Raw genomic sequence first — 15,796 nt, 5'->3', positions numbered from 1 at the left:
GACGGTCCTTCTAGTATGAGAGTGTTTAAGACTAAACATATATTTATTTTAGAACATCTTTCTGCTATGTCTACGAAACATTGACGTGAAAGATGAGTATTACACATCAAACTCGTCTAACTATTACACTTATTTTGATATTATTACACAGTTATTTTGTGTGTCACTAAACAACATGGTTAAGCTAATGAATTACAGTTGATACGTGGTATTTTTACGTGAAAGGAGGGAAAGGAATATTTAACATATAAAAATTAAAATATTTTAACCTATCGTCAATTTCAATTGTTAGAAAAATCATCTAACAATCAACAGTTATATGTGAAACAATTAGAGTTGGTTAGAATTAGTCGCATTATAGAGCAGGATTATTGTTTATATTGAACATTGTTATTGTACCGCATGTTTAACAGCGATATTGTTCTCGGCCTCATCAAAGTTCACACAGTTTTCACCGGAGCATACCGACTCTGAAACAAGACCAAGTATTAGCACATAACATTTTGGACACATTTGTTTTTAGGCATCTTTGCATTTCTTTTGAAACACCCTGTTTTGAAATTGTTTAACAATTTTTAACATCACTAGCATAACACTTATCGTATTGTCGGGTGTGATTGTAATGTTTTGTATGGCGTTTTCTTTACACTTTCCCCCGGATATCTGTTTCCTACAGTTTAGCTGTTATGTTAGTGAACTCTAGGTCTTCTCTTTGTTCATACACAACAGTATTCACATGAATTGACTTGATTTGATAAAATTATGGTTTAAACCATCATCTTCACATGAGACATTTACATTATATTATTATACCGTCCTAGTTTTTAAAAAGCGCTAAAATGTATATTTTACATTTTAACCTTTATGCGGATATAGAATGCCGCACAAGGTTCTCTGACATATCGTGTAAAACATCTAGATCTAACTATGTTTTAAAAAATACCGCGAAGCAAAGACAAGGACACATCTTTCTATAAGCGATCCCTCAAAATCTGTGCATACAACAAAACACATGTATGTGTACAATGATTTATCAGAAAATTACTTTTGTTTGAAGAAAAACTTAAATCAGCTGGTGCTTGATAACTATTGAAGCTATTAAACACCCCTGAATTCGGTAATGCGATATTGATATCACGTTTTAATTTTAACTCAATACATTTGAATGCACTAAAGGTCTATGAACTTTAACATCTTAATAGTTGGTAAAATGAACTTAAAGCCTAGGCAAAATGAAATACATCCTAACTACTTTCTACATGCTTGTTACAGATCTTATGACGTACAATTCACCCATGCATATGTTTAAAAATATATGTGTATATATATATATATATATATATATTTTTTTTTTTTATTTTTTTTTTTTTGGTGTAATTATAGACATCTCTCCGGTGGCATATGCATAACATCACCATGACGCTACTTCTGATTCAATGTGGCATTATATGTAATCCTATACAGCTGTTTACGACGTCATGATGACAACCCCTCCAGCGGGGCGGGGTGAGCTGTTGTCCTGATAAATATTTAAGGACTTCGCACACAACCCCGGTTTGCCAGTCTATTATTTTCTTCACTACTTCAATGTATACTCAAAAGTATAATGTTGAAATAAAAATAAATAAATAAATAAATTAAAAATTAAAAACATTTCTGTTGTGCCTGAGCTCATAAAAATAGTATTATAATAGTATACATAATAATAATATATTTAGTATATTCAAAAATACAACATGATTTAAAAGATTAAATATTTCAGATATCCTTGTAAAGAGTTGCGAAATGTTTTCTGCATTTTAATTACTGTATTCCCGAGGTGGCAACCATTTCCATTCCATGCCTGGATGCGCTGTGCCACGGACCACAGAGGCACATCGCGTCTCTGAAAAATGTGTGGTGATTTTTCAAATGATACAACTAATTTGCCCGCTGTGTACAGAACAGAACAGAAGAAAGGACATTTTGTAGTGTTGAACAAAATTAGATTTTGTTCTTAGCATCGGTTCCTGCATCATAGAGGGAGGAAGCACATACCCCTTACGTCGACCTTCTATCTGTTCAGGAGTTGTTCATTACATTTTTTTAATAAGATTGTGTTCTGTCATGGATGACTAGACAGTCATTGGATGTCCAACAGAGAGAAGGGCTTGAGTGGACACGCCCTGTGGTCACATTTTTATGTCTTCATCCAGAGTTCCCCACCCCCACCCCACCACACCACAAACCTGTCGTCCTCTCACTCTGCCTTTCCCCCGCTTCGCAACGTAGCCATCCTACAGTCCTGCGACTCTTGTAACATCGACCACCACGGCATCCGTTTCAGGCCAAATGGAGGAGTGGGTGGGTTACTTAAACCTGGATATGTCTCACCAGGATATGTCTCACCAGCGACCTCCGGCTTGTCACAGTCCTGGCATGCGTCGGGAACAGGAACGCCTTGACACATTTACATTTACATTTATTCATTTAGCTGACGCTTTTATACAAAGCGACTTACAATTGCTATATATGTCAGAGGTCGCACGCCTCTGGAGCAACTAGGGGTTAAGTGTCTTGCTCAGGAACACATTGGTGTCTCACAGTGGATTCGAACCCGGGTCTCTCACACCAAAGGCATGTGTCTTATCCATTGCGCCACCACCACACCCTGACACCTTTCAGAATTGGACTCCTGCACCAGTAAGTCCAGCCGAGCTTGCCAAAAGTGGTTTCTACTACCTTGGCCAGGGCGACAGAGTGGCTTGCTTCAGTTGTGGAGGCCAGCTTAACAACTGGGAACCGGGAGATCGGGCAGTATCAGAGCACCAGAGGCATTACCCCAACTGCCGCTTCGTTCGAGGTGACCGTGCAGATAATGTACCTTTATCTGACGGCGACCTTTCCAATGTATCTAACTCGGCAATGCAACAGTGTGAGGAAAGGTTGCTCACATTTGTCTACTGGCCCTCAAGAATAACTGTTCGACCAGACCAATTGGCTGGTTTTTACTATGTTGGTCGTCGTGATGACGTGAAGTGCTTTTGTTGTGATGGTGGACTCAGATGTTGGGAGTCTGGTGATGATCCATGGGTAGAACATGCTAAGTGGTTTCCAAGATGTGAATACCTGTTGCAAGAAAAGGGCCAAGAGTTTGTTCATCAGATTCAAGCAAGATTTCCAAGACTATTTGAACAGCTATTGACTAATGGAGACAACAACTCAAGAGATTTTGTTGATCCACCTGTTGTACACCTGGGTCCTGGAGAAGACCGTTCAGAAGATCCAGTGATGATGAACATCGTCTCACAGAAAGAGTATGACATTATTCGTAACTGCGCTACAGTCAAGCAGCAGCAGACAGGGCAGCTCATTGAGTTAGTCCTGTCGAAAGGAAATGCAGCAGCAGAAGTCTTCTGCAACTGGATCAAGAAGAATGATGTCTGCCTGCTGAGAGAACTGATGGCCCAGACAAATGAAGCTGCATCACTGAGTCAAGATCTTTCAGACTTGCCTATGGAGGAACAGTTAAGAAGACTTCAAGAGGAGCGCACATGCAAAGTTTGCATGGATAAGGAAGTGAACATTGTCTTCATCCCCTGTGGTCACCTAGTTGTGTGCAAAGAATGTGCGCCTTCTCTGCGCAAGTGCCCCATATGTAGAGGCTTGGTCAAAGGCGCTGTCCGTACTTTCCTATCATAAAGTGAAGATATTTATCATCCAAGTAACAACAGTTTTTGGATGTGCAAATTTACACCAACTCTAATTGTTTCACATATAACTGTTGATTGTTAGATGATTTTTCTAACAATTGAAATTGACGATAGGTTAAAATATTTTAATTTTTATATGTTAAATATTCCTTTCCCTCCTTTCACGTAAAAATACCACGTATCAACTGTAATTCATTAGCTTAACCATGTTGTTTAGTGACACACAAAATAACTGTGTAATAATACCAAAATAAGTGTAATAGTTAGACGAGTTTGATGTGTAATACTCATCTTTCACATCAATGTTTCGTAGACATAGCAGAAAGATGTTCTAAAATAAATATATGTTTAGTCTTAAACACTCTCATACTAGAAGGACCGTCATTTAATTCTCTTTATGCAGTATTTGTTCATGTTTTTCATACATTCCTATATGAACATGTTTGACCACGCTCTGTGACTATATACTTTTTGCAAAAACTGTACAAAAACAAGATGTAAATAGCGTAATATGTAAAATGTCAATTCAAACGCTAAAACTGATCACTATAGTGGCTTTTTCTGTATTTGTTTTAAATGGCTCATGATGATGCATTTACTTTTAACCCAGTTGACCTCTAGAATTTAGGTTTTACCAAAGTGTGGAACTTTGTTTAACAGCCTCGAGCTTGGATGAATATGCCTCTCTCAGTGCAATAGTCAGATGTGATTCTGTTGTAATAGTTTAAGTGTAAAACAGCATGCACTTTGTGTAATTCGTAGATAGAGGGAAAGTTGCACTAAATGAAGTATCAATTAAGTCAAACAGAAAGACTATCACTTAAATTCTTAATTGTCATTTATTTCTATAGACAGCTCTCAAAGAAACGTCTTCACCTAAAACACATACAGTCCAACATACAACATGTGAAACAGCGTTGTGCTATCTGAACAAGATGACTAAATCTAGCGGAGTAATAAAACCATCATTTGGAAACTTTTGTGTATTTATTATAAACGGCTCTTTTCTGTTTTGGACACATGTGATCCCCGTATAAAGATGATGTTTTAAAGTTAGTCCGGCTTTACAAGACCATGATGCATCGCTACGGTGTGACAAATATGTTGGTGTGTAAAAAATACACCCAAAGATTTAAGCACAACTATTTACACACACGCTAAGTAGGAGAATAACTAATATACTGTAGGTTGTGAACATTCCATTATCTGTTTATCTGTGGTCTGGGACTATCCTTACCTCATATGTTTCTTTAATTTGTGCAGGATGTTGAAATGTTAGTTAAAAGGGTATTAGTTAATAACAAACATTAAAACATTAAAACATTAAAACAACATGGAACCATGATATTAATATATAAAATATGGTATAGTTACATGTTAAAGCATAGCCTACTCACAGTTTGAAAATGACTTCCATAATATTTTCTTTTAGTAAAGTGTATCACCAAGCACAAAGTTCTGTGTTTGTGGGTATGATCTCACAAAGATTACATCAATATTACTTTTCTCGAACACGACATGTATTATTTTTAACTGTCGTTGTTTGATATGTTTGATATGTTGTTCACGTTTGAAACATAATTTACCATTTTTTCTGGTATCTTTAAACGTTGTTCGTGAAAGACATTCTATATCTTGTTTTAAATGATTTAACGTTGACTTTTTTGTTTTTAACAGGGTTTAAAATCTGTATACGTAAGAAGACATTCTTGTTTACATTTTTTGATAGGCCTAACGTTTTAAATACTACCCGATACACCTTTGTATTTTAAAGGTCTGTATCATTTTATTAAAGTTAAAGTTATTTTATTATTAAAGTTGTATGTGAAAGTGTTACATGTGTGTGTGTGTGTGTGTGTGTGTGTGTGTGTGTGTGTGTGTGTGTGTGTGTGTGTGTGTGTGTGTGTGTGTGTGTGTGTGTGTGGAAAATGTTTGCCTACCACTTACGTTTCACAGTTTTAAAGTTAAAACCACATAGTTTTGAACAGAATCATTATTTTTTACTCCAAAACACATTCTCAAACAATGATCAGATTTCTCCATTGGGTTGTAGTGAATAAATCAGTAAGTTAGTGAATATACCTTAACTAAAGCATGAATTAACTCTAACTTAACTAATAATTTTAACTATTAATTTTAACTAAAATCTAGCTATTAATCCTAACTTTTTCAGATAACGTTGTAAACGTACGAATACTACACCATTGTATTTTAACTTTATACATACATTGTTTTTAAAAATTTTTAAATGATTGCACATTATTATTATATTTGTTGATGTTGTTTTGAACGGTTTTTAAATCTGTATGTGGAGAACCACATTCTAACTTTTTCAGATAACAGTTGTAAAACGTATGAATACTTAATCACTGCATTTTAAATGTATACATATTTTGTTTTTTAAAAGTTTTAAATGAATGTGGAAGACAAAGCTTTTCTTTAATTAAAAACAACCTCGCTGATCTGTTACCCAATACATAGCTGGTGTGGGAGGGGTCTTTGTGTGGGAGTGGTCTAGGGGTGGGAGGGAACCTAGGGGTGGGAGGGGTCTAGGGGTGGGAGGGGTCTACCTGTGGCTACTGGGCAGATGTCACAGAGGTCATTCTAACTTTTGGGATGTAAGAGTATGGTCGCTTTTCGCTGATCTCCTCACGAGGATTTTGTAACTTTTGGAATTAAAATCTCTAAACCTTTGGATCCGGATATACCCTTAATGTTGGATAAACCTTTGGTCTTGGATATATCCTTGTTGTTGGATAAATCTTTCGAGCTTTGGATATACCTTTTGGATATACATTCGGATATACATTTGATGTGGAATATACCTTTGGATATACCTTTTGGCTCTCTTTCAACAAATGGTATGTAAAAACTTAAGGCTTTTTAACAATGTTTAAAACTAGTTTGTGTTTTATGTAACAGTTTTACAAATACTGTGTGGATGGATACATTTACTTTTCTGTAAATTATTGATTTTTAACATCTTAAAATAACGCTAACTCATTTTTAATAACTCTTTTAGAGAAAAATGCAATTTTAACTTATTTCATTAATGTTTTAAAAGTGATGGACACTTCATATGTAATGAAATTACATCTGTCTTCTTTAATAAATAAAAAACACTGATCTCATCTCTGATTATGTCTTTATTGTACATTTCTTAAAAAGTTTTAATATACATTGTCATAATGTTATTTGTTAAACAATATGATGTTTAAACATTATTGTAACCGGATATATCTTTGGAGATAATAAGACTTTTGTTCTTCTTTCAACAAGTGAAATTGTAAAAACGTAAGTCAGTTTTTAAATGTACGTAGGTGTTTACGCGTTTGATATGTTTTTTATATTTGTTTAATGTCTTAATACTAATACATTTTGATAGCTTTAAGATAATGCAATTTAAACTTTTTCATTCATGTTTTAACATTTTACAATGTATGAACGCTAAAGACGTGTATTTTAACTTTATACAACGTTTATACACCTTTAAACACTATGTAATTGTGAAAGTACAACTTTTCTTCAAATGTATTAGAAAATAGAACTATTTGCTTGATATAATTTTAATACATGTTGTTTTAGATGTTTTAATGTGGATCGTGGGGAAATTTCCCACGGTCAGATGACCAGAAGTGGGGAGGGGTTGGGGATGTTTGTAGGGAAGGGGACCATGGGAAATTCCCACGGTCCGGAGCTGAATATTGCTTTTTCAATGTTTTAACATTTATGTTTTAACATAAAATGTTGTTTTAGATGTTTTAATACTAACACATTTTGATATATTTAAGAAAATATAATTTAAAACTTTTTTCATTAATGTTTTAACATATTTAAAATGTTGTTTTAGATGTTTTAATACTAACACATTTTGATATCTTTAAGAAAATATAATTTAAACTTTTAACATCTTTAAAATGTTGTTTTAGATGTTTTAATACTTAGACATTTTGATATCTTTAAGAAAATATAATTTAAACTTAAAACAATGTTTTATACACCTTTAAACACAATGTAATTGTGAAAGTACAGCTTTTTCTTTAAATGTATGTTAGAAAATAGAACTATTCGCTTTTTCGGATTTTGTCATTTTTGGAGTTAAAAGCTCTAAGCCTTTGGAGACGGATAAAAAACTTTTGTTCTTCTTTCAACAAAACGGACTTGTAAAAACGTAAGTCAGTTTTTTAAATGTACGTATGTGTTTATGCGCATGATATGTTTTAATATTTGTTTAATGTCTTAATACTAATACATTTTGATAGCTTTAAGATAATGCAATTTAAACTTTTTCATTGACATTTTAACATTTTACAAATGTGTGAGAACACTAAACGTGTATTTGAACTTTTATACAAACGTTTTATATTATTAAATATATAATTAAATTTATAATTTAATTTAGAATATTTCCCTGGTTCTGTTCACGCCCATAAGGGAGGAGCAAGCGTGGGAAAATTCCCATGGTCACGTGGTCTGTCCGGAGGTGGGTGGGTGGGGGTAGAAGGGGGGTGGGGGTAGAAGGGGGGCGGGGCAAGCGTGGGAATATTCCCAAAGGGGGCGGGGCTTAATGGCCATAAATCACTCAAAGTGACATATGTAGCCCTTTAACCTCTCTTTAGTAGTTATACAGTATGTCTATAATAACTCTGGTTACTTTTACATAATCAGTTGTTTTAGGATCATTTGAAAGTAATGAAATCAACCACCATTGTGAACTTGAAGTAATGATTAAATGACAAATGATTCAACAATTAATAAAGATTGGGTAAATATGATTGTAAAATGATATTATACTGTAACAGAGAATATAACAAATTGGGTTTTCCCAGCACAATGTAAATTTCTGTTCCCCAATGAATTCATATTTAGAGTCAGTTAAACTCATTAAACAATCAGAAATGATTAAGACCATTCGGTTATTTTACATGGCAATATATTTGTTTGTAACTCACTTTATTTTATACATTGTTTTTGCTGTTGTTGATGATAACTCAGCATTCTTCATTATTGTCTTAAATAAGATGTTCTCCATCTGTGTAAAATGGTGTCATTTCCAGGTGATGCTGAAGGATTGAGTGTTTTCAGAAAGCAGTGCTGATCAGTTTTCAGTGTCAGTTTAGCTGCAGTATGTCAGAGGAAAGAGGAAAGGACTCTCTCTCTCAGATGAGTCTCTCAGAGAAACACAGGTAAGACTGCGTCTGTTTTCATCAGTTTAAACTCCACTGGACTTTGTGTTTCCCTGTCAATAACAAAACTTTAAGCATTGTTTTATCTTTGAAAATGCTTTGCACAACTTCACTTTTGAGCTTCTTAAATTAACACTGACATCTATAAAGCCCTGTTTACTCTATAGAAAATATCACAGTTAATAATTTGTTAATAACCTTCTAGACACTGAATTAATCCAAATAAATGACTTTAGTTTTTAGATCATAAAATTATTGACAGGCATTAGAAAACAACTATACACTTCATTTAATTCAAGTTTGCTAACAAAACTGTGTCACACAGACATTTCTGCTCTTTTCTGTCAATAAACAAAAACTTGACATGTTCTCTTAAATGATTTAATCTCACTCATGTATATTAAAGAAATTGTTAAACTAATGTGAGCCAGTAAATAAAATGATGGTTAACTATAAAACTGTTGATTATGTGAGTGTGTGTATTTCTGTGGAGGATTAGATAAAGACACAGATGTGTTTCACACACAGTTGATCCTCCTTTACTAAAGTGTTTTCTCTCTCTCTCTGTTCTTTGTGTCATCAGTGTAAGATCAGGCTCACATGTGTCCAGCTCTGTGTCTCTGAAGAGTGATCGGTCTAAAGGTGGAAGAAGACCAAACTTCAGAGAGAAAACACCATCATCTAATAAAAGGTATTTTGTGTGTTTTCATTACATTATAGGGTTGTATTATTTGTCCACAGTGGTGTATGTGATTGAACTTGACTGTGTAAGGGGATTTATGAAACTCATTCCTGTAACACAATTACACTGGCAGCCACAAGGAGGCATACATTCACTATGGAAAATAGATCATGCAACTAAACATGTCCATCCATCCAGCCATGGTCATAAATGAACAAATACACAGCTATACTGCATTTGATCACTATTTGCAACATTAAACCTTTTCAAATGAGACTAAAGTATCTCCTTTACTAAAGTGTTTTCTCTCTGTTCTTTGTGTCATCAGTGTAAGATCAGGCTCACATGTGTCCAGCTCTGTGTCTCTGAAGAGTGATCGGTCTAAAGGTATAGGACCAAACTTCAGTGAGAAAACACCATCATCTAATAAAAGGTATTTTGTGTTACAAATTTTTTGTCACACGTTGACTGTGTTTAAAAGTTGTATCAGTGAATATCAATCATGAAACATGTTTAGATCAAATATTTGTCAGAGTATTCACAGCTAATGCTTATTTCTCTTTCTGTAAAATATCAGTTAGTATTTTATTTTACTAATTTGATTACAGGCTTCAATATGAGACATTAGACTCAGACGTTCAGACTCACAGGAACCACGAGAATTTCAAAGACAATCTTCTAGGGATCTTCCAGGTAGGAAAACACATTTTTATAAATGTTTAATATTTCTAACAAACAAATATGTTATTGAACAAAGAATCACTTATTTTTCCTTGTAAACACATTTTAGCACAACTTGGTTAGCATGTTAGTCTTTTAACTGGATTTTTTTATGTACATGTATTATAATTATTGAATAAATAGTGTTGACCAAATGTAGACGTACAATTTGGCTTAAATTGTGTTATTCTTTTTCTCTTACTTTTGTTTGTAGGATCTTGAGAGCAAAATAATCACATTTCTGAAGAATGAGCTGGAGAAGTTTAAGACAATATTACAAAATGAGAACACACAACACTTTGTGAAGGACTTTAATGAGAACAGATCCAGTATCAAATCAGCAGCTCTTGATCTCACACTACATTACCTGAGAGAGATGAAGCAAGATGAAACCGCTGATGCTCTAGAAGGTAAGAGACTCATGATCATCTGTCAGATTGTCTCTTATAAATGTAGGAGAGAAAATGAAGACTAAAACTATCTATTGTCTGTTCCTGTGTTTAGATGATCTGCTCTTCATTCCTCAGCTGAAATGTGGCCTAAAGAAGAAGTATCAATGTGTGTTTGAAGGAATTGCGAAGCAAGGTGACTCCACACTTCTGAATAACATCTACACAGATCTCTATATCACTCAGGGTGGCAGTGAACAGGTCAATACTGAACATGAGGTGAGACAGATTGAAGTTGCTTCCAGGCGTCATGAAGCACAAGAGATACATGTTGAATGCACAAATTTGTTTGAAGCACCTGAACAAGACGAGGAGATCCGAACTGTACTGACAAAAGGAGTCGCTGGCATCGGGAAATCAGTCTCTGTGCAAAAGTTTGTTCTGGACTGGGCTGAAGGAAAAGAAAATCAAGATATCAGCTTCATATTTCCTCTTCCATTCAGAGAGATGAACTTAAAGGAGAAAGAAAAACTAAGTTTGATGGACCTTATAACTCAATTTTTCCCAGAGACAAAAGGACTGAACCTTACAAGAAGGAATCAATTTAAAGTTCTGTTCATCCTTGATGGACTGGACGAATGTCGCCTTCCTCTGAAGTTTGATTGTAATGAGACGTGGCGTGATGTGTCGTCACCAGCCTCTCTGGATGTTCTCCTAACGAACCTCATGAAGGGAAATCTGCTTCCTTCTGCTCTCATCTGGATCACCACCAGACCAGCAGCTGCCAGTAAGATTCCTCCTGACTGTATCGACCGGCTGACAGAGATACGTGGTTTCAGTGACGCACAAAAGCAAGAGTACTTCAAAAAAAGATTCACGGATGATATTCAAGCCAACACAATCATAGATCATGTTAAACAATCAAAGAGTCTCTTTATCATGTGCCACATCCCAGTCTTCTGCTGGATTTCAGCCACGGTTCTCCAGAACATTCTGGAGGAGAAAATAAATAATGATGTGAAAAACACTCAGTCTGATGAGATCTCTAAAACACTACAGGAATCAAATACTGAAGACACTCCCAAGACTCTGACACAAATGTACACACACTTTCTCCGCTTTCAGATCCAGCAGAGCCGCCGAAAGTATGATGGAGAATACACACCAGATGTTTCCTGGGATAAAGACGCCATCCTTTCACTGGGGAAACTGGCATTTCATCAGCTGGAAAGCAGCAACCTGATCTTCTATGACACAGACCTGGAAGCCTGTGGTATTGACGTCTATAAGGCATCAGTGTACTCGGGCATGTGTACCCAGATCTTTAAGGAGGAAACAGGGATCGTTCTTGGTACCATGTACTGCTTTGTTCACTTGAGCATTCAAGAGTTTATTGCAGCCCTTTATGCACATCTGTTTCTAGACATCAACAAGACAAGTGTGTTTGATCATGAGTCTACAGAACAGGAAAACAGAAATGAAACCATGATTGATTTTCTCAAGACTGCAGTGGACAAGGCGCTCGAGAGTGACAATGGACACCTGGACCTTTTCCTTCGCTTCCTCCTCGGTCTGTCACTCCAGTCCAATCGACGACTCTTACGAGGTCTGTTGACACAGCAAGACGGCAATGACCAGAGCAACAAGGAAATAGTTCAGTACATCAAGCAGAAATTAGAAAATAATCTTCCTGCAGAGAGATCCATCAATCTGTTCTACTGTCTGAATGAACTGAACGACCAAACTCTGGTGAAAGAGGTTCAGACCCACCTTAGCAAAGGAAGTCTCTCATCTGGTGACCTTTCACCTGCCCAGTGGTCTGCTTTAGCCTTTGTGTTGTTGACATCAGAGGAAGAGCTGGATGAGTTTGAGCTTCAGAAATTCAAGAAATCAGACGAGTGTCTCATTAGATTATCGGCAGTCATCAAATCCTCCAGAAGAGCCCTGTAAGTCTTTTAATATATTTTGTCATGTTTAGCTCTCATCTGAAAAATGCATTTATCTACATTACACTAAAGTGATTCCCCATCATAAACATGAACCTATAATGCCCTACAAAGCAAAAAGGCAGTAACTGCAATTTTGGTCAAAAATGAGTTAGCATTTTCATGACATTCAAGGCATCCTTTGTTATGTGACAAAACATCTTATCTCAAATGTGTGTCGTTTTGGAGAAAAATGGTAGTCGTTTGTACAGTAACTGCAAAAAGCCCTAGTGAAACAAAGCATGAGTACAGTAACATCCATTACTGTATTCTTGTTATGTTTTACCTAACAAAAAATAACCGTGTTGCTGCGCAGTGAAGTTACTGTTTCCATGGTGAACACAGCTGATTTCATGGCATCCTCACGGGTGGTGTTGTCAAAAGTAACGGCACTTCGGTACCAAGCCCTACTGAAATTTTTAAAATGTGAAGATACCAGCATTTCTGTAGTACCGGTAACTTACCCACTAATAGGAGCTGCTTTCAGTTGCTTCTGTGTTTATCTAAGCATATCGACGTAGCCGACATATACCACGATATATATATATATATATATATATATATCTGTGTATATTAAACCGCAAAAAGACTATTTAAATATTAACCCTGCATGTTCTGTTGGTCTCTGTGTGAATGAATGGCGCAGACGCGTGATTTCATTTACCTCACACACACACACACACACACAGAAGCATGAGTGACGCTCGCGCTGTTTTCAGTCTCTGCTGCCTCACGATATGATGACATGATGAAATTCATCTCCAGAGCCGCTCTGAGAGTCACTTCATGAGCATTTTACCGTTTCATTTGAGAAAAACTATCGTCATATCATACACACACAGAAACTCAAAGGTCTTCACGGCAACCCGTCAAAATAAAAGTTCGGTTTAACTTGAAGAAATTGACAGAAATAATTATATTAGGCTACTGTACAGTAGATTTAGCCACGTCTCCATGTATTAAAAATACTACTACTACTGCTAATAATAATGTGTGTTTAGAAGGTTGCTTAATTTTCACTTGATTTTTTTTATAAGCAATATTTAAGTTTAAACAGCATGTAGCCTTCAATGCTATATGTATTATTTATTTATGATTACCGTCATAAAAAATATAAAATTCAAACAGTTAAATAAAATAGAAAAATAGTTTCAACAGATTTTGCTGTGGTACCGAAATTGGTACCGAGAACCGTAAAATTTGAATGGTATCGGTACCGACTACTGGAATTTTTGTATCGTGACATCCCTACTCACGGGACGGTTTTAACATTTGCGATTTCACCCTTCTAACTTCACACAAATTAGAAACACTTAGGCAAAATGATTTTGTTTTGCTCTGTTAAATTGGAGTTTAACTTGCCTATATTGCTCCAAAGAAAAGTTGTTTTGCAGTGCTTTAACATTAATGTGATTTGTAGGTATAGCAGATACTACATTACAGATACAGAAACACCCCCAGACACACATTAATCTAATACTCACACATAATAATGTGGTCCTATTCAAAATAAATTGTCCCCATTTGGGCCTTGATACAGCTTAGCAATGTGAGACTTTAAGCAGCCGTTTCAGCACCAGAACAGCTTCCGGGTGGAAAATATTGACCTGAAATCGTCAAATTAGTTTGGGTTTGGTATATCCATGTTCAGGAAAACAAATGGTTCCAATTATTTCAAATACAGTGTATCTAACACACCCAGAGCCCAAGTTGTGGCAAACTAGTTTTTGGAGAATCTGTAGTTACTGCTTTTTTCCTTGGTATGGTGCCACGTTTTTGGTAAGTAATACAAAGCAAGAATACAGTAACTGCAAAATAGGGGTAAAATATCAAATTAAATATGAGGATTGATATGTACAAAGAATAAGCTAATATAAAGTAACAAAACAGCCACATGTCCAATAATCTACCTACAATTACTTAGGCTGGATGACAGGATAACTTTAAAGTCATTTTTCTCAGTTCTGCACTCTGCGTAGTTACTGCCTTTTTGCTTTGTAGGGCAGTATACCTGTAAAGCTTTGTGTGTGTGTGTGTGTGTGTGTGTGTGTGTGTGTGTGTGTGTGTGTGTGTGTGTGTGTGTGTGTGTGTGGAGACAGTTTATCAAAACTAAAGACAAAATATAAAAAAACATGTAAAAATGTTTGCATGTTTGTTTTGTATCATATGATACACCAGACTTGTATGACTTATATAGAATTCTGACATATTTTATTCATATACCCAGACTGGGGGGAAGGAATGTAATTTGGTACAGATGTTATTTATATTGTCAAAAAGTAAGATGAAATTCTGAAAGGTTATAGTATAAAAACATTGAGATTTTTATAATACAACCTACTTAATGTACATATTACCACATATTAGTTGTCCCTCTGTTTCTCCCAGTAATTAGATATTTTAAATGCTTATTTCTATGAGTAATTCTCTAGTTTAATGTAATAATAATGTAATGTAATATGTAGATCGAGAGATTTACAAATAAACATTTATCAAAAGCCTGTTGTATCATATTTGATGTACACATTTTAAGATGTTTTTTCTACAAAAAAGTTGTAATTTTTTATTAAATTAAGGTTCAAAATCTCTTTTTTCATATATATTTATTTTAAATATATTTTTCTAATTTAGTAATTAAGTAAAATAACTATACATTTCATTTCAGCAATTGTTATGGATGCTTTTTTACTCTCTTTAAATTAATGATATGTCACCCGTTGGCCACCCTGCTCTCTAAGATATCGGCATCAGCCATCGGTTGACCTTAATCTTGAAATATTAAAAACAAAACAAAAAATCTTAGTTTCTTAGGTTTAAGTAATCTTAGCTTTACTTAAATCATTAAAGATTTTATGTCAAAAAGACATGTACATGTGAATGGAGGCATTTTTAGAATTATAATGAAAGGCCTTTAACTTGAAAGTGAAAGTGAAAGTGACACGTGACAGCCAAGTATGGTAACCCATACTTGGAATTTGACCTCTGCATTTAACCCATCCAAGTTAATGCACACACATTAGGAGCAGAGTAGTGAGTAGTTAACACACACACACTGCAAACGTGGATACACACACCCAGAGCAGCGGGCAGCCTTTGTGTGGCGCCCGGGGAGCGATTAGGGGTTAGGTGCCTTGCTCAAGGG

At 35.3% G+C, this 15,796-nt stretch overlaps 2 protein-coding genes across 2 annotated transcripts in view; both read left to right on the top strand.

Moving 5' to 3' along the window:
* The window catches only part of LOC309501907 (uncharacterized protein), a 427,051-nt gene that overhangs the window by 81,078 nt on the left and 330,177 nt on the right, over positions 1-15,796 (top strand). The gene's annotated exons all lie outside the window — the stretch shown is intronic.
* On the top strand, positions 2,652-3,852 carry LOC309502004 (putative inhibitor of apoptosis). Its single transcript, XM_082174323.1, has one exon. It carries the CDS (start codon positions 2,905-2,907, stop codon positions 3,679-3,681), a length of 777 nt encoding a protein of 258 aa, XP_082030449.1. The 5' UTR covers positions 2,652-2,904; the 3' UTR covers positions 3,682-3,852.

The sequence above is a fragment of the Leuciscus leuciscus genome (genome assembly GCF_965113295.1).
Source record: "Leuciscus leuciscus genome assembly, chromosome: 6".
Classification (NCBI taxonomy): Eukaryota; Metazoa; Chordata; class Actinopteri; order Cypriniformes; family Leuciscidae; genus Leuciscus; species Leuciscus leuciscus.
Note: the sequence above shows the minus strand (reverse complement) of the source record. Positions and strands in the feature narration are given on the sequence as shown.